The sequence below is a fragment of the Notothenia rossii genome (assembly GCF_949606895.1).
Source record: "Notothenia rossii genome assembly, chromosome: 6".
NCBI lineage: Eukaryota > Metazoa > Chordata > Actinopteri > Perciformes > Nototheniidae > Notothenia > Notothenia rossii.
This window is the reverse complement of record NC_136909.1, coordinates 47,068,399-47,087,625: the sequence shown is the minus strand read 5'-3', so window position 1 is coordinate 47,087,625 and position 19,227 is coordinate 47,068,399. Positions and strand designations below refer to the sequence as shown.

Sequence of the window (19,227 nt, the reverse complement as noted above, 5' to 3'; positions counted from 1 at the left end):
CACCCAAATCCCCTGACTATTCTCTCAACTCAGTATTTACATTCTTATATTCAAAGAAAATCAGTAATATCTTTAAAAACTACAAGTCCTTTTCTATCAGCTGTGCACCGTTATGGTGTAAATATAACCTATCTACCAATTGGATCCAATATAAAAGTCAGCCGAATTACTATTGATATTGCAAGGAGACGTATTTTGTGAAAAGAAATGTAAGATGTTGTTTAATTGTTGATATATTTATGATCCACGTCACATATTCAGTTTTGGCGTCAGTTCTTCCAGTTTGTCCAGAAGTCTTCTCATCAGGGCTCTATAAATAAAGAACTACGGCAGATGCGTAATATGTAATGCAGCCGAACCGTGTATTACAATGCCGTTATGTGATGACTTCCAAAGAGAAAAGCAAGAACACTCTGAATAAAGTATTATTATTATTTATTTATTTTATGTTTTCGGATATCATATCGAATTAACATCATATCCCAACATGCATTGCAGCTAACCAATCCAATCACCGAGCTTCTAGCTGAGGATCTTGGGTAATCAGTTCAGTGGGTTTGTGGTGTGTATCGCTCGAAATGTCCCTTATAGGCCTACGTCTGTTTCCGGTGACTTTATTTACGGCTAAAAAGCATGCTAAAAAGCCCAAGATTATAGAATTAAACGAATAAATAAAAACAACGATAATTGTGTGTTATTGTTGAGTAAATAACAGTGTGTTATTTAGAAAAGAATAACAAATTAGAAGGAAAAAAAGATTTTCAAAAATACAGATTTCAGTATTTTGAGGCTCTAAGCCCCACGGGAAAAAAAGTCAGACATTATTCGATTTAAAATAAAAACAAATAAATAAAAAGATAACACACTGGCATGTAATTTACGTTAGAATAAATAGAATGGTTTTGAATAATAGATGAGAGTAAAATCTACGTCACTTTACAGCCCCGCCCACTTTTGGGGAAACCAACGCAGTCATTTGGGAAATCAAGCCTGCATGAAGCCACAGACATTTTCTGTCACTGTCCTATCTTCTTAGAGGAAGAAACACGTAACTCTGGATTTGTTTTAATGTTTGAGGTGCAATAAACGACACAGCAGCTTTTTGGCATGTTAAAACTATTATTTTCTGCCTCGCTCATGAGAGTTCGGCTGGCGAAATTACAGCCTCGCCTACTAATTTCAAATGTGTGCTCTAAAATTATATTTATAAATGACTATTATCATTATTATAAGCAAGACAATAAATGGCAAAGATATGTAGAAAATAAACGTATTTAAGATACGTTCATAAGAAACGTAACGTGGGAGAAAATATGTTTCTAGAAGATATGTAGAAAAAATAAACGTATTTGAGATGCGTTCATAACGAACGTACCGTGGGAGAAAATATGTTTCTAGAAGATATGTAGAAAATAAACATATTTGAAATACGTTCATAACAAACGTCACTTAGGAGAAAATAAGTTTCTAGCGAAACGTAATTGAGAATGCAGTTTCGTTCTGTGGGAACATAATTTTTAGGAGACACCGAGACATGGTTGCCATAATACATTCTGACGAAAAACACAAATAATTATGAATAAAATTAAAGCTGCAAGCAGCGTTGAGCGGGTCTTCGACGCTCCGCAGGCTGTTGTCCGCACGTCGACGTGTGTATCTAGATGTCTCAAGGACTCGGCCATTGGCAAACGTGGGAAGTTTCAGGCCGATCGGACAATGTCTTTGAGTTACAGCAGTAACACAAACATTGTGTTTGATGGCGGGTGATCTGTCGCCATGGCAACGGCATTTGATGACACCCCATAATATGCTTAATTTTGTTGAGGGCTGAATCGTTATCAAACCTGTGAAGTTTTGGGCCGTTTGGAGCATGTTAACTGGAGTTATGAGAAAACCGTGTTTCACGGCGACAATTTTGCTACCATAGCAACTAAATTTGACGAAATCTCAAAACTGACACATATATGTCTCGAGGGCTTGACGGTTAGCACACATGTGAAGTTTGAACAGTTTTTTAACATTTACACAGGAGTTATAGCAATATTGTGCTTAACGGCGAGAGAAGCGTTGCCATGGCAACATCTTTTGAGGGAAAACTCAGTATTGTCATATTGAGGTGTTGAGGGCCGGACCATTAACTGTCATCTGAAGTCTGGTGCCGTTTGGACGATTTTCCATTGATTTACGACAACACCGTGTTTCATGGCGAGGGATCTGTTGCCATGGCAACGGCATATGATGACATCCCCTAATTGACATAGAGCTGTTGAGGGCCGGACCATTAATGATATTCTGAAGTCTGGTGCTGTTTGGAAGATTTGCCATTGACTTACAACAACACCGTATTTTCTGGCGAGGGAACTGTCGACATGGAAACGGCAAATGATGACATCCCATAATTGACATAGAGCTGTTGAGGGCCGGACCATTAGCCATCATATGAAGTCTGGTGCCGTTTGGACGATTTTCCATTGAGTTAGAACAACACCGAGTTTCATGGCGAGGGATCTGTTGCCATGGAAATGGCATATGATGACATCCCATAATTGGCATAGAGCTGTTGAGGGCCAGACCATTAGTCATCATCTGAAGTCTGGTGCCGTTTGGATGATTTTCCGTTGATTTACGACAATACCGGGTTTTTTGGAGAGGGAAGCGTTGCCATGGAAACGGCATATGGTGACATCCCATAATTGGCGTAGAGCTGTTGAGGGCCAGACCATTAGCCATCATGTGAAGTCTGCCGCCGTTTGGACGATTTTCCATTGAATTACAACAACATTGTATGTTTTGGCGAAGGAGCTGTCGCCATGGCAACGGGATATGATGACATCCCCTAATTGACATAGAGCTGTTGAGGGCCGGACCATTAATGATAGTCTGAAGTCTGGTGATGTTTGGACGATTTTCCATTGACTTACAACAACATCGTATTTTTTGGCGAGGGATGCGTTTCCATGGAAACAGCATATGATGACATCCCCTAATTGACATAGTGCTGTTGAGGGCCAGACTATTAGTCATCATCTGAAGTCTGGTGCCATTTGGACGATTTTCCATTGAATTACGACAACAGTGTGTTTTATGGTGAGGGATGTGTTGCCATGGAAACGGCATATGATGACATCCCATAATTGGCATAGAGCTGTTTATGGCCGGACCATTAATGATAGTCTGAAGTCTGGTGCGGTTTGGACGATTTTCCATTGAATTACGACAACACCATGTTTAATGGCGAGGGATCTGTCGCCATGGCAACGGCATATGATGACATCCCCTAATTGACATAGAGCTGTTGAGGGCCGGACCATTAGCCATCATCTGAAGTCTGGTGCCGTTTGGACGATTTCCCATTGAATTGCGACAACACCAGGTTTATTGGCGAGGGACGCGTTGCCATGGAAACGGCAAATGGTGACACCCCATAAATGGTCGGAGAGCTGTTGAGGCACGGACCATTAATGATAGTCTGAAGTCTGGTGCTGTTTGGACCATTTTCCATTGACTTAAGACAACATTGTGTTTTATGGCGAAGGAAGCGTTGCCATGGAAACGACAAATGCTGAGATTTCAGATTTGACGTAGAAATGTTGAGGCATAGACCGGTGATATAAAAGTGAAGATTGGGGGACGATGGGACCGTGTCCATTGGAGTTAAAGCGACACCGTGTTTTATGGCGAAGGATCCATTGCCACGGTAACGCCATATTAAGTAACATCAGATTTGACCTAGAGCTGTTCAGGGCCGCAGTGTTAACCATCATGGGAAATTTGGTGGCATTCTGAGAATGAAAAAATGTCCGACTTCCTGTACGTTATTTTATACCCTTCCAAGAGGCTTTTTGGTTCGTCTCCGCACCCTAGATATGCGTAGCGAATTTCGTTCGTTTACGTGAAAGTCAAAGTAGGGGGGAAACGGAAGTGGGCGTGGCCTACGCAATTTTTGACGCAAAGTTCTGGAACCAATTAAACATCGCAATTTTCACCACTTCTGACGCGTTTGCAATTTTTTTTTGAGTTTTCACATATGTTGCGGGGGTCAAAAGTGCGCGCAAAGTGTTCAAATAATAATCTGAATAATAATAATAATCGGACCGATTTCAATAATGTGCTATGTCGCTGTGGGCTACCTACTGTCATGATTTAGGACACTTTTAATGGGCTTTTGCCCCTCGTTTTCCCTGTTTTTTGTGGGTTTTGCATGACTAAATTGATCGTAACGATATCAATTATGCGAGTTGCAGTCACGTGGGCTCCGCGGCCTATCAGCCGTCATGATTTCCGAACCTTTTCTGTGCTTTTGCCGGTCGTTTTCCCTGTTTTTGGGTGTTTTTCGCAGGTTTATCGGTCGCTGTGCGACCGATTTCAATAGGGTGTTCGCCAACCTCTGGTCTCAGACCCTAATAAAAGAAGCCTCCCGTGAGTTACTACATGCTATAAATTAGAATTTAAAAACGTTTTATAGAATAAAAGCTCACTGTGGGACGTTGTCGAAATGCGTGTGTGCACCACGACAAAGGTGCCTCATTCACTTTACATTGGGGTTGTTTGCGTGGTGCCGACACGTAAATGTTGCAAAGTTTGTGACTCCACCACGCAATGCGGTGTTAAGGAGTCGTGGTGGAGTCACGCATTCTGGTGAGATCAGGTTGGTCTGCGGAGAGCATTTCTCCGCGATCCCAACTTAGTAGCCCGAAAAACGTTCACCCATTTAAACAGTCGTGGTAGATACCTTGTTTGTTTTAAACATCATAAATACACAAACAACAATGAATACTTACAGGTTGAGGTTGTGTACCCGAATCTCCCGCTGGTTCAAACAAAGCAGGAACAGCATCGTTCTTCAGTGCCCCGCTGTACATATCCGGCATGAATCGCTGAAAGGTTTGGGAAGCTTTGTTTCGTGAAAGGCTGGCAGAGGGTGCGGCCTCTGGGTGTCCCCACGTCAGAGTGCCCAGGAAGTAAACAATGGAAAATGAGAAATCTCCAGCGAGGCGTTTTGGGGCAGAATAGACCTAGTTAGAGTTTTACTCGCTATAGGGTGTACTTTGAGGGTTTTTGAGTCTGCAGACCGTTTACATGCAGACAAACCTTCATAACACACAAGGGGAAACATAACCGGAAAAGTATGACATGGGACCTTTAATGCTTTTCATCACTTTGAAGAACTTCTTTCTTATGATGTATTTCAGAACTGTTCTCAGCCCACCAGCTTCTTACCTTCTCAGAGGGCCCCGATCACCTCCTGGGGCCGCAGTCCCCCGACTCCCTCCAGCCCAGACACTAGTGAGACCTCCGGACCCTCCAGTTCCACCTCCACGTCATTGGTCATCAAGAACGGTAGGCTGAATGACCCGGAATGTGCTGAAGCTGGAAATATTTTGTGTTGACCTAGTTCAAATTTTGTTTGACATTATTTATTTTTTAAGAAAACAGCACCACAAAATGTAATCGTTTTTTGTCTAATGTCAAATGTATTTTAGTGTTGAAGGGAAGGGAGGCGCAGACCGTCTGCAGCAGGAATAAGTCTGAAGTATTTCAGAAGGAGGGGTTCAGTCTGCGTTATACAGGCAGAGATACTTGCAAAGAATATATATATGTTTATTATATGGTTACATGCCGATTTACAGAGGCACGTTGCCCATACATGGAGCACAATGCATCTCAAATTTGACTTTCTTCTCAGAATTTGACTTTTTTTCTTCTACACGTCAATTCTTTTTTAGAAAATGTCACTTCTTTTTTTGGATTGTGACTTTTTTTCCAGAATTTGGCTTTTCTTTTTAAATCATTTTGTGACATTCTCACTGAAGAGACGTGCAATTATTTGCCCTAGACTTCTGCTTTCAGTCCTAGTTAATCATGAAGTTATTATTACCTTATCCAATACTAATCCAATGCAGAGGCAATAATGTAATATAATACATTATAATAATGATAATAATTACTATTATATATATATGATATATTTATATATGTATTTTTATATAGTCTTAGAGTTACAACCGGCCCTTTGAGTGCAACCATAATGCTGATGTGGCCCGCGATGAAATTTAGTTTGACACCCCGCTCTAGCTGCACTGAAAAATGGAAACGTTGACTTTCATTAAATGTATTATGTCAACAGATTTCACATTACTGTATTAGGTTAGTTAAAAGCAATATTATTAGGTTTAAATAAAATATAATAGGTTCAACTTAATATTATTGCTTTCAACTAAGTCAGTCTTTCTGAGCAAAATAAATCCTGGTTTTAGAGTCCTCATAAAGGGCATGGACTGGTTCTTATGAACTGAAAAGACAGTGGACCTATTATCAAAACCTCAAGTGCTGTAGCAGTGTTTATCCCACCTCACATCTTAAGATGATTCATTGGAAAGAAGATGAACTCTTTCTGGAAAGCACAACCTCATGACCTGCTCCATTCCTCCTTAGCTGTGGACTCTCACTTACTACTCTATGGATTTTCTTTGTCTTAAATGTTCTGAATCATGTTACTCCTGAAAGGGAAATGCAAACTTTAAGTTGTTATTGTGTTTCAGAGAGCTTCAGGAAGGAAAGCTTTGTGAGTTTCTCTTTAAAACCAGCATCAGGAAACCGAGTGAGTAACATGCATGCATCATCACTGCACTGCTGTCATATGTCACTGTTAAAATACAACTTATATTGCGTATGTTTTTTCCATTCAAACAGGTGGTCCAGCTGACAGGGTACAAGCCATCAGGTACTACCTCACTTGATCTTAAGATAATTGAAGTGTTGGTATTAGTTGATAAGATTAGATGAAATTGATACCACACAGGGAAAGTCAATGTAGCAGCTTCAGCAGTTAACAAGAACAGGCGCATAGTGAAGATACTATAAAGTGTACTGAAACAAATACATCATAAATTAAGTGAGGAGATAAGGACAATGCAATCATAAATGAAATACAACAAATTGAAGTGGGCATGCTGGATGTTAGGTGAAGCATCAAGTCAGAATAAAAGTGTGTGAACAAAGTGTATGAAGCGCAGATAGAAAACAGAGGGTTAGAAGTAGAATAAGTGTGATGTCCAACTGCTGTCATTAAAGAGAGAGACCTGCAGTGGTGCTCATTCAGTCCTATCAGATGTATATGTGTCTTTTATATAGCCCTGTACCACAAGCAGGCACGTGCAGAGGGTGTCAGAGGGGCAGGGGCCCAAACAAAACTGTTTAAAGTTTGTTACTTGTTACTTTCACATGAATCTATGCCTGGAATAACATATTTTGTGACAGTTTTAGAGGATATTAAATGTATATATTTAAAACAAACTTAAGTTGGATGTTGGTTCAAACACTGCTACACAACAGTTCATTAATGCTACATGCAAAAAAAGGAAAGGGTACCACTTTGTCAATAAGGCATTCAGATTACACCTCAGAAACAACAGGCAATAAGAAGACCAGTGATACTAAGAATATTAGAGATAAGATTACAGAGTTGCAGCGTGCTCGTGTTCTTCACTGATTATTATCCAACACACAGGGCTATGATGACTGGTGGAACCACCAACCTGGTGCTTCATGTTAGGAATGCATTACGCTGTAACTGCTCCCTCAGAACAACAATTACATGTATTCAAATGACAGATAAGGGAAATTCCACCTTATTTATGTTGACTAAATTATCTATATATTCCAGTTTTGTAAATTATTTTTACTATAAGCAGAAGTATTCTGTCATTGTGGCTCAGTTTGGAATGATGCTGTTTTTGATGAGTGTTATTTAAAAAAAATCTTAATTCTGAAAAACAGAAGATACAATGTTTCTGTCATGAAACTCATTTGAAATGCACTGGGTAGTGTAGAGAGCATGAAGGTATAGTTACTTGAATGAAAGCAATGTAAAACTGACTGGAGGACAGAGAGTAAAAGTTTTTATTTTCCCTATGGTCTCTGTTTACCTGCGCTGTGTGAAAACTGCCCCCGAGGCTTTTGTTCCTGTGAATGAGCAGGCAAACACAACAGATGGTCCCCACGTTTCCACTGTCGATGGCTCTAAATTGCCTGGCAGTAGGGAAAAGGAAGTTTTTAGATTCATTAAATGTTGAGCCGTCTGGGAGGAGCGCCTGATGGTTGGTGTTGGAGTGCTGCTTGGTGTTCATTGTTGACCGACGAGACAAAGCAGAAGTTCATTCCCTTAATCAGGAACGCACGAGGCCGGCTATTCACGCCGTCGGCCATTAACCACTCCAACACCTGCTCTCTCTCCCTCCACCTTTCATCTCCCCCTTTCTCCTCCTCTCTTTGTACGCAAACACACTCACACTCCTGAAGCAGAAACATTAAACATCAGCTTGAGATGAGTTGTCGCTAACACATTTCACTTTATTTCACCACAGGTTGTTGAACTGCAAATGGACTGGATCCTGATACAAACTGAAAGAATGGACACACACACACACACACACACACACTCTCACACAGTTCCCACCTGAAGATGTGCACTGCCGCCACAAACACACACTGCTAGGAAGGCGAGTGAAATCAAATAAGGAAGGAAAGATGAAGAAGTGAAATCTTCTTCTCACATTGTCACTGCTCTGTTCCCAGATCAGATCCACGTTCTCTTATTTTGGGTTAGGTCTATGACTGCCTGCCAGGGGGTCCTCAGCTCTGCAGGAACCCCCTGACGTCTCCAGTAGAGCAGTGGCGTAACTTTTCTAATTTAAGCAATACACATACACTAAGAACAACAAGTCTGTCTAAGAATGATCATGTCTATCACCAGTTCTCTGAATCTCAGCATGTGAGCTGATCTCTTCAAAGTACAAAATATTGTTTTAAAGTGGACCTATCATGCTATATTTGAATAATATAGTGTAGGACCATACCTATATAAGGCATATTTATACTTTTTATTTTTCAAAATACCAAACAGATCATGCATTTTAGCCATTCCTCATTTCGCTCAATTTAACACTGTCTTTGCATGGGCTGATTCTGTGAGAACAGCACCATCTACAGGCCTGGCATATGTACTACAGCGTCTCCAGCGCTTTCCAACGGCAATGTCCGTGGCTGTCTCCTCCTGATTGGTGGAGTTGGCCCAATAGCCGTAGTGCCACTTCTTTGACGTCATAGAAGTGTTCAAATCTGGATCAGTCTGTATCAGATCTGTTGCAGCCCCTTTTTAAGAGATTTGGGTATGGAGGAAAATAGAGAGGGTTGTGTTTTCTGACACTTGGTGAGTTCCCTGGAACACCGGGGACACATATTCATGTATAAAAGACGTACAAAAGTGCATTTTGCATGATAGGTCACCTTTAAGTTTAAAAGGGTTAGCTCAACCAAATAACACATGTGTTATTCGCTGAGGTTATTTTAAAATAGCTAATTCAAGAACAAATATAAAAATACTTTGATTTCTGATAATTAATTGTTAAATCACCAAGAAAACAAACCTTTGCGAATGATTTATCTGATCATTTCTGAGATTAAATTCTCCAAATAAAAGGAATAATCTTTCAAAGTACTGCTCAAGCTGATGAGATGGATCTAACCTTGTATAATCAATCCATTTGGTTCCTTTACAAAAAATGTCATGGAGAATGTGGAGAAATTTCTCGGATATATATTATTTTACAAACTCAGAAAATGTTTGTGTTTTGTGAAATCAGATGATTTCCAAGAACAAACTCCAACAAGATAATTTTTACTCAACATATAGCTCCTCTCAATTTAGATAATACATGTTATTGATGATCTGTTTGAGGTTAAAACATTATTCCTGAAGTGACAATTGCCATCCCATTTCCCCAAAACAACACGGCTCATTAAGATCACACTTGGAATGATCTTAATGAGCCAGCCCTTATGTGTGACAAATATTAACGCTGGGCTTCCTTCTCACTGTCTTTGTGTTTCATGTAAACACATCTACAGCTAGCAGTAAATCCAGCTGAGCACAAAGAACTAAGACATGTGGCTCCAAATATGAAAACATAATCTGTTTCATGACGTGTTGTCTAACAGTTTAAAAACATTTTCGATGTGGACGACTACGTTTGGTTAACCTCCCTGTACACTGCGTTTACTGTCTCCCTGTTGTGATTGGATGGTTCTGTAAAGTACTGAATGAGACTGTGCATGCAGCTGAGCATGGAGCTGTGGCAGAAACACATCCCACAGATATTCTGAAGAGACAGGGAGCACAGGTCTCTTACTTTAAACACTCTCTAAAACATTAGCTTTAGATACTGCAGATGTGTTTCTCCATTGTTCCCTCTGACTGACAGCAGGATGCACTGTGAGTGAAAGGTTGGGCTGTCACACCATGCTGAGTGTGTGAGAGCGCACCTGAGGTGTGTGTGACTCTGCTGGACTTAGTCAGCCTTACGTGCCTGTTCTGAAGGTCAAAATTGTGTTCTCATTCGTGCTCAGTAGTGATGTTTTTAGGTGAAAAAACATAGCAGGACTGTAGCAGTTTCACAGTTCAACACTGGTGATAATCTGACTGGAAACACACTGTGTGTGGCCCTCTGTCTGCTCAGTGGCATGTGTGTGTGCTGGCAGATTATCTGTCTGATCTATAGGTGCTGTCCTGTGGCCTCAAGTCTGGTAATCCTGTCCGTGACCAGGTTCTATTTCCCTCTGAATAACACACAACAAGCAAATAAAATACTTTTTCTGACGAGATAGAAGTTAGACATTTTATCATGGAGAACCACTCTCTCTGTAATGTTAGGTTAAGGTTTTCCACAATAACAGGTGGGCTCCATTTTTTGCTCAGAAGGCAGACTTTCCTATCTGTAAGAAGATAATCAACATTGTTTAAGGTGTCTGCAGTTACTTCTTCTTTAAAATAAGCATCAATATTTAGCAGATAGCCAATCGAATATCAGAGCTGCAAAACGGAATTGGCCCGACTTGGAATGAAATTGGGGCCATCCACTTTCACCACCAAACTTAATCCACAGGTTCTACAAGTAGACATGCTGAAGATGGACAATGGAGGAACAAATCAATTTTGTTCCACAATGAAATGCTATCACTCTTTTTAAATGATAGATGTGTTTCTAAGACTGATGTTGGATGTTTAAAATGAAACTGATGTGAATAATGGCTCTCTGATGTTAATAGGTCAGACAAGGCTGAATAACAGCCACACTATGACAGCTGTAATTCATGTTGTATGAGCTCTGTATCATTTGTGCACAACTGATGAATGTTGTGTAATTATAGTCGACACACACAGGGAGCTTACTTCACTGAAATTTATTGGTTTAGTGCTATTACAATAAAATATATTTAAAGAAACAAACATTTTGGTCACTTTCTCTTTTGGGAGAAAAAAACACTTCAGTTAAAGACGGGACTTTCAACTCACAGGTAAATAAAAGTGAACAAGAGCCAAAACAAAGGCAATATCAAGAGAATCACTTCCACATGGCAGCGATCTGACCTCAACGTAAAGCGTAGAACTCTTTCGTTTGAAATGTATCTTCATCTTGCAGTAGATATTCACTTCACAACATAAATATACTGTACATAATGATAACACAGAGCTATCTCAACTGGAAAACCAAGGTTTACCAAGGTGTGTATGCTTTCAGGCAGAAATTCAGTTAAGGCAGGCGGAGTGATTGTCTACAATACCTGGAGATGGACCAACGAGGAATGGTTTTAAATGTCGAGCTGCACAATATCACAAACATCTTGAGACCGAGTCTTTGGTCTTCAAACAGGTATCATCGCTGAGAGGCATGTGCTTTAAAAAGAGTGTGACACTTTCCATACATCTGGGAGTTCGGTTAAGCCCCTGTCACACTGTCCAGGAATTGACACCAGATGGACACTTGGAATATGGAATTGTGAATTTTGCACGAAGATTGACCCGAAATTGGTCAACAGCCAAGCAACAGCCGGAGCAAGTACGATGCCTACAGAAGGCCACACGATGGCACCCGAACCACACACGGACATATGGTCGTAGACTTTACTGATGATTTAGAATGTATCCAAACTCAACGTAAGAGCTTGTGCCTCTTCGGGTGGTGCTAACATTTAAACATACACTTTATTCTTTACTTTCTCTGTCTTTATATGTAGATTAGAAGATATTACTTATCTCTGTCATGTTGTTTCCACAGCAACAATAACTTCCTGTCAACATCGTAAACTCTCCTTCAAAATAAAAGCATCTAAATAAAACAGGAAGTTAACCTAAGTTACATTTAAGACATACAACTGAAACGAAAGTAACAATCACAATGTAATATCCTTTTCAGTTTCACAGAACACAAATTGGGTTATTTACATAATATGTTTACATGATTTTGTTGTGCAATAAATGCAATCTCGATGTCATCGTACTATAATACGATGGCTAGACGACGGCATTGCGAGGGGTTCACGTAGTCGTGTTGCCTTCCTAAGATAATCGAGCAGCTTCTTGTTTCCTTCGTATTGTCTTTGTGAAGCGAAAAATGCCTGATGATCATACGAAGTAAAGACGAAGATGACACGATTTGACAAGATGCCCTCACGCTGGCCTTACAAAGGGCAACATGGACAAACAAATTCAACACGAAAATGAACCTTCGCAAGGTCCTTCGGCCATTTTTTGGCATGCCAAAGATTTTGCCACCGCTCACGAAGTTGCTGCCGGAGCCTGAGAAACTCCTCCGGCGGTCATACGATGGCTTAAGATGCCCTCACGAATGGCCCAATGTTGTTACGATCTGAGCCGAATTTGAACATTTATTTTATCGTGTGTCCATCTGGTGTCAATTTCGGGACAGTGTGACAGGGGCTTTAGAGTTACACACGTGTTTTCAACATAGTACAAGAAATCGCAAATAGTGTTTCACTGGTAACTCAGGCTGCTGATAGTGTGTGTGGGGCTTAGAGGGCCTGCAGTGTTATCTCATATTTTAAATGTATACAACGTGCAGGAATATGTCAGATATCAGGGGAGAGTTTTAGTGACCCACACATTAATCAAATGTATTGTGTCGACAAATTTCACATAACTGTATTAGGTTATTTGAAAGCAATGATATTAAATTGAACCTAATATTCTTTATTGAAGCTTAACATTATTGCCTTTCACTGACCTAATACAGGGATATGAAGTCTGTTGACATAATACATTTAGTCAATGTTTCAGTTTTTCAGTGCATGATGGTTAGACTCTTATGATGATAAGAACAGCGTTTTTGAATTAAAGACAGACATGTTTATTTCTTTAATAATGAACCAAATATGTTGGTCAAAAAATATAACAATATTAAATACTGTGTCCTGGTTCTACTACACTGAAAAAAATCGAGAGTTTACTTAAAAAATGTATTTCTAAACAAATTACACATATCTGTATTAGGTAGCTTTAAAGCAATAATATTAAGTTTAAATACAACATAGTAGGTTCAACTTGCTTTCAACTAACCTAATACAACTATTTGGAACCTGTTGACATAATACATTTTATTTAAGTTAACGTTTCAGTTGTTCAGTATACTCTGAATCACAACACCTGAGTGTCAGTTTGAAAGTGATTCATCACTGACGTTTAATTGCTTCAGATTGAGGAGAGACAATGGAGTGATGTCCGTGGGCATGAGAACTGAGACACATCCTGTTAGCTACCTGCATCAAACGTCTGAAAATATCAACAGAAATGCTGCCAGATGTGGTTGGCGTGGAGTCAGGTTATATAAGTCGAGTCACAGAAACTGAAATCAACACACGTCACAGAAATGTGCTGCTCTCAAGCTTCTGTGTGACCTCACATTTTGTTCAAGCACAATGAAAATGCAGCAAATACATGTCAAATACCTGAATTGTGTCTTTTATCAACATTGTTTGATTTTTTTATAAATGTATCTGCTAACATTATTTAATTTTTCTTTTACAAAATGTGCTTCTGGCAACTAAGACATGAAACATGTATGGCTCTGCTGAAAGCACGATGTTAAGTTTTGGGGGGTAGTTTGGTTTCATTTTAAGAAAGTTAAACTGGCTCAAGTTCAATTTGGGTTTACTTTTTAAATATTTCACATTAACCTAACATACCGCCCTGTTTCCATGCCTGCTGTCTGCACTTTGTTTAACGTTGATTTTAAGACAAAGGTGAACAGAATGGCCATTCAGTCTCACACCTACAGTACCGCGTGCTGAAAAGTGACACAAATGTGAGTGTGAAAATGACAACTGCCTTTTTTTAAGACTCATTGTTTCTTGAGGCACTGACCTATAATAAAATCATGTTTTTTATAAGGAAACGTGAAACCAAATGTTGCCAGATGATTATTTTCCCTGGCTTTGTCTGCTCCTCAGTCACACGGTGACAGATGCTTCCTTTTGTTAGTCTTTGCTCAAAGAAAGAGAAAAGCAGTTTTCGTTCATCTCTCCATTATCATTCACATGTATGTGCTTATGTTTTGCCACCTACTGTATGTGCTTATGTTTTGCCACCAACTTTATGTGCTTATGTTTTGCCACCTACTGTATGTGCTTATGTTTTGCCACCAACTTTATGTGCTTATGTTTTGCCACCTACTGTATGTGCTTATGTTTTGCCACCAACTTTATGTTCTTATGTTTTGCCACCTACTCCCTGCTCTCCTTCATCTGAAAACATCGCCGTGAACAGTTTGAACCCTTTCTCTGCCTGTGTCCTTCTTCCTTATCTGTATTGTTGCCATTTTATCTCTCCTGGTAAGGGTTTGATGAATAACTGAATACAAATTAGTTTTTCTTAACATTTCTGGCTTCTCTATATCAATATATTACTAAATAGATTAAAATAAAGCTATATTAAACCCCATAGAGCTCCCTTATTTGTTAACATTGGTGTTAAAAAAGGGTAGAGATACGATCAGTAATCTGAGAACACCACAGTGTTTTCATCTAAAAAATATATAATGATTATCTAGGAAGAGTACACTTTATAATCTTCCAAGTTGGATCTGACATTTGGATAAAAATCAATTAATGCTAAATTTAAATTTCTGAAAAGAGGATACAAAATATGATGGGAAAGTTCACATCAGAGCAGCCCTCACACCAGCTATAGACATCCTATACATACCACAATGATATGACGATGTGGATGTTTTAGAATGATAGACAGATATCTGGACACTATGTCTTCATGAGTGTTTAGCATTATTTGATTGAGTCTGAATATTTGCTGGGCAGCTCTGCGGAATGTAAAAAAATCTGTGTTCTGATGCTGGATGTGATATTTGGTCATTGAATATAACTTTAAAGGCAGTTCTAATTTTAGATTTTTGAAAACAGGGTAGAAAATCCAGTTTATAAAGGAATGTAGCTCTGCAGGATATGAAACGTTAACATTCAAAATATGCAAACAACCTTGAGTATGGATGGAGCTTTATCATTCCAAACATCAAAGAACATGTTCTCCTCTCCAGCTCAAACAAAAGGCCTCACAAAGATGGCCCCACATAGCCTGTCTATCTTCATCTGATTGTTTCCTCTCACACACACTTTCCCTGCAACACACACACTCTCACCTACACAAACAACACATGACGGAGGAACGTGTGTGTCCCTCACACACAGGCTCTCTTGGCGTGCAGCATCTCGATTAGCAGGTTGTTGCAGGGCACCTCTCCGCTCAGGTGCATGTAGCACAGGTAGTCCTCCGCCTGCGTGCTGAGGCCGCGCAGCTCCGGCAGACGCACCACCAGCTGGCTGAACTTCTCCTGGAACTGAGGGTAGGTGGACAGGGCGTACTCCAGCAGAGCCCCGTTCACCTGCTCCTGCACCCCCTCCACGAAGGCCTGGTCCTCCAGCAGCTTGACATCTGCACACACAGGACAGCATGCATCATGTAATGCATTGTATAATTTTTCACGCCACTGCTCTTAATGATGTATTACCCCCTTATTATTGTTGACATGTGTTTGCCCTACTGGTCACTGTGCACTTTGACAGGGTTGCACTCCAAAAGTCTTGTTGTATATTTTGTAAAATTACAATAAAGGCTTTTTATCTTCTATGAACAGGTTTGGGAGGGGGACGATATTTTTGCTACCAAGTTGGTTTCATCATTTGTTCAGTATCAGAATTGGAATTCCGTTATGCATCCCACATAAGGAAATGTACATTGTTACAGCAGTATAGATAGAGAGGAAGAAAAACTCCCCAAAAACACCATTAGATAAAACGGCATGCCGAAGCATTTGCAATCAAATCATTTTTCAAAAAATTGACAGAAGTACACATTCAGAGACAATAAGCAACTAATCAGTATTTATAAAAGAAGTGTAACATTATAGAATCATGTGCGGTAGCTAGTTGATTGCAGTGGTAAATAGCATGAACAATTTGCAGCATACTACCTCAGATATATTTTACCTGTATTTCAAGCTACTGTACACATTGTTTTATTGTATAGTACACTATGTTGTTATGTTCAGTAGAATGGTATATTAGAGACTATTCAATTGTATTCTATATATTGTATATTGTTTAGATACTCCTGTGAATATAGGTCATTTTTACTGAGAATTTGTAGTTATTGTTTTTGATTTTTAATGTTTATCTTTATTTTAATTTTTTGAATTCAAATTTTGTAATCATTTTTTGATTCTTTTAGATGTCCATGAGGAAAAGGACATTAAGAAGCTGAATATTCCTCATTAGCTTCCTGATTATTTAACAAATGATTTAACATTTACATGTGGTGATGGAAAATGTTTAGAAATGTACTGTACAGCTGCTCCAAGACAATATTGAGTTTAAAATGTAAAGTTATAAGTGAATAGTATTATATGAGAAAGAACATTAATGCAATATATATGTTGAATATTAACCATTCACTTGATATAAAGGATAGCTGCTTAGTATTAAGTTGAGTGCATGGCATGTGGGTGGCTGTGTGTGTGTGTGTGTGTGTGTGTGTGTGTGTGTGTGTGTGTGTGTGTGTGTGTGTGTGTGTGTGTGTGTGTGTGTGTGTGTGTGTGTGTGTGTGTGTGTGTGTGTGTGTGTGTGTGTGAGAGAGAGAGAGAGAGAGAGAGAGAGAGAGAGAGAGAGAGAGAGAGAGAGAGAGACAATAGCCAAGCCCTTCTGTGGACCATTCAGCATCAGCTGAGCACATCTTGGAGAATCCATTCACACAGTAATTAAATGTTCTGAATCATCTTTTCAAACTGCTTAAGGGCAATTAAATTACCCCCGACAAACCTGACTCTGAAGATGAGGGAGTGCGAGAGTGCGAGCAGAGAAGCCGCAGGCAAACACAGCAAATATTTTCTGTCTATGACAAGTGCTCTCTCCATTGAAAAGCTCTTTGTTCCCCGCTTGCCAGCGCTACACAGCAAACACTTCTGAGAATCTGGGGAGGCACGTCTACGCTCTCTCCATCTGCACAAGCCGCAACATGAATGTCGGCTCTGCCATCGAATGATAGACCCATCCATTACGCTTCTTTTGAATGCCATTAGTGGACAATGGAGGAGGATGTCTTTGTTAATGTTGGCTTTTGTCAACCCTAGAAATTTAATTAAGTGAATTTATTGGAGGGAAAAAGGCCAATGTGGATGTCTGTAACCTTACAGATATACGTAGGTAGGTGTTGCAGATAATCTGCAATTGTGAAATGTTTTCATTAAAATGTCAATGTTGCTATTGAAATTCCGCCAAAGCACTGCATCAGTATGGCCCTGCAACCCTGCAAGATGATTGATTTTCACAATAAATCACGGCATTGTTCCAGAAACACACAATCCAAAGGCACGTTGTCGTTCAAAGACATTCATTTACTCGTACTAATACTAAAGTATAATAAGAGACTATTATACTGTATATGGAATACGAAGGCTGCTCTGTTTTAGCCTGTCAAACCTGTCCCGAGCCTTGAGCAGGGATAAACCTGTATTTTCTGATTATGAGTGAATAAAAGTCATTATTTTTATTTTTTTCATTTGACACTTTTTTCTGGCCAAAGCATCTGCACACTTATCACAGCATGAGGCGGACTCACTGGGGTTGAAGAGGAGCAGGAACTTCATGCAGGCGGTCTCTCTGCGGTCCAGCTGCAGGGCCCTCAGCCGGGCCACCAGCTCCTGCCCCCGCTGCACCAGCCCCGACAGCGTGGCCTCCGCCTGGGACAGGACGAACGACAGCTCAACCTGAAAACAGAGAACTGGTTAGCGTCAGGAGGCGCAGCCGGTGAAGCCCTGCAGCACCTCTTTTCACCTTCTGTCTGAAACCAGACCCCAGTCTGCTCTGATTGGTTGGCTGGCTGGCTTTGTTGTCACTGGACACCAACATAGAGATGTCCCCCCCCCCTTAGCCCTTTCACGTACAATGTGTTGTGTGAATAGAAGTGTGAATGTTACATAGTGATGTCAGTATCGTTCCTGTCCTCAAAAAGTCTAAACCCACCAGCCTCAACGACTACCACCCAGTGGCTCACTTCCATCATCATGAAGTGCTTTGAGCAGTTAGTCCAAACATTTATCACCCCCTCCCTCCCTCCCTGACTCTCTGGACCCCCTGCAGTTTGCCTACAGAGCAACAGGTCACCCTCAGCCTCCACAACAGGATGGAGCTGCCCTCCATGGAGGACCTCTACTCCCTTTAACTTTTTCATTAGAAAACTGCTTCCAAATATTTCAAAAAGTACATAACATGTTATTTATGTAGATGCGCTTCAATACAGTAGACAAGCCTCAAGGAGCAATTTAGGATTCAGTTGAGCAGGGGGTGGGGATGGAGCCGCTGACCCTCTTATGGGATGCTTAATTCACCCCTGTGTCACAGTCGTCCATATAATAAGAAGTCTGAAATCCTACCGGCCTAAAGTATGTATTCCAATGTCAAGCACGTACACATATCAGTACTGTACCCTTAACACACAGTAAGAACAGAAAAACTACCGTTTATTTTTGCCAATAATACTCTGCAGTGTGTCAAATGTGTTGATATAAATGAATATCGACTGTATTAACCTTTTTAATATAATGTATGCCGGTAAATCATTCAAACCTGAAACACATTCATCTAAAATGTATATATATATATATATATATATACACTTTAGATGTATATAGAAACACAAAAATTGAAAGACGTGGCCTGCTCCTTAAAGTGTCAATAAGGTTATGAAAAAAAGATTGTTATTATTATCCTATGTAATGTTACATCAAATCTTTGATAACATTATTGAATAAATGTCAGGATGAAATGTCTCCTCATGTCACCCATTTGACTGTCTGGCCGTATGCA

At 40.0% G+C, this 19,227-nt stretch overlaps 3 protein-coding genes across 4 annotated transcripts in view; 1 reads left to right on the top strand and 2 right to left on the bottom strand.

Moving 5' to 3' along the window:
- The window catches only part of adgrd2 (adhesion G protein-coupled receptor D2), a 53,312-nt gene extending 40,013 nt beyond the window's left edge, over positions 1-13,299 (top strand). The window contains exons 22-25 of one of the 2 annotated variants that reach the window (XM_079688170.1): positions 5,193-5,340; positions 6,543-6,601; positions 6,694-6,724; positions 8,367-13,299. In XM_079688170.1, the coding sequence (XP_079544296.1) occupies positions 5,193-5,340; positions 6,543-6,601; positions 6,694-6,724; positions 8,367-8,374 (246 nt within the window). In that variant the 3' untranslated portion in view covers positions 8,375-13,299. The other variant, XM_079688169.1, reaches the window with a different exon arrangement.
- The window catches only part of LOC307043614 (uncharacterized protein), a 307,614-nt gene that overhangs the window by 2,698 nt on the left and 285,689 nt on the right, over positions 1-19,227 (bottom strand). The window lies entirely within an intron of this gene.
- LOC307043613 (nuclear receptor subfamily 5 group A member 2-like) overlaps positions 11,227-19,227 on the bottom strand; it is a 22,887-nt gene continuing 14,886 nt past the window's right edge. The window contains exons 6-7 of the mRNA XM_079688174.1: positions 17,981-18,128; positions 11,227-15,799 (exon numbers count right to left, since the gene is read on the bottom strand). Of these exons, the coding sequence (XP_079544300.1) occupies positions 15,546-15,799; positions 17,981-18,128 (402 nt within the window). The 3' untranslated portion in view covers positions 11,227-15,545. The remainder of the gene's footprint in view (positions 15,800-17,980; positions 18,129-19,227) is intronic.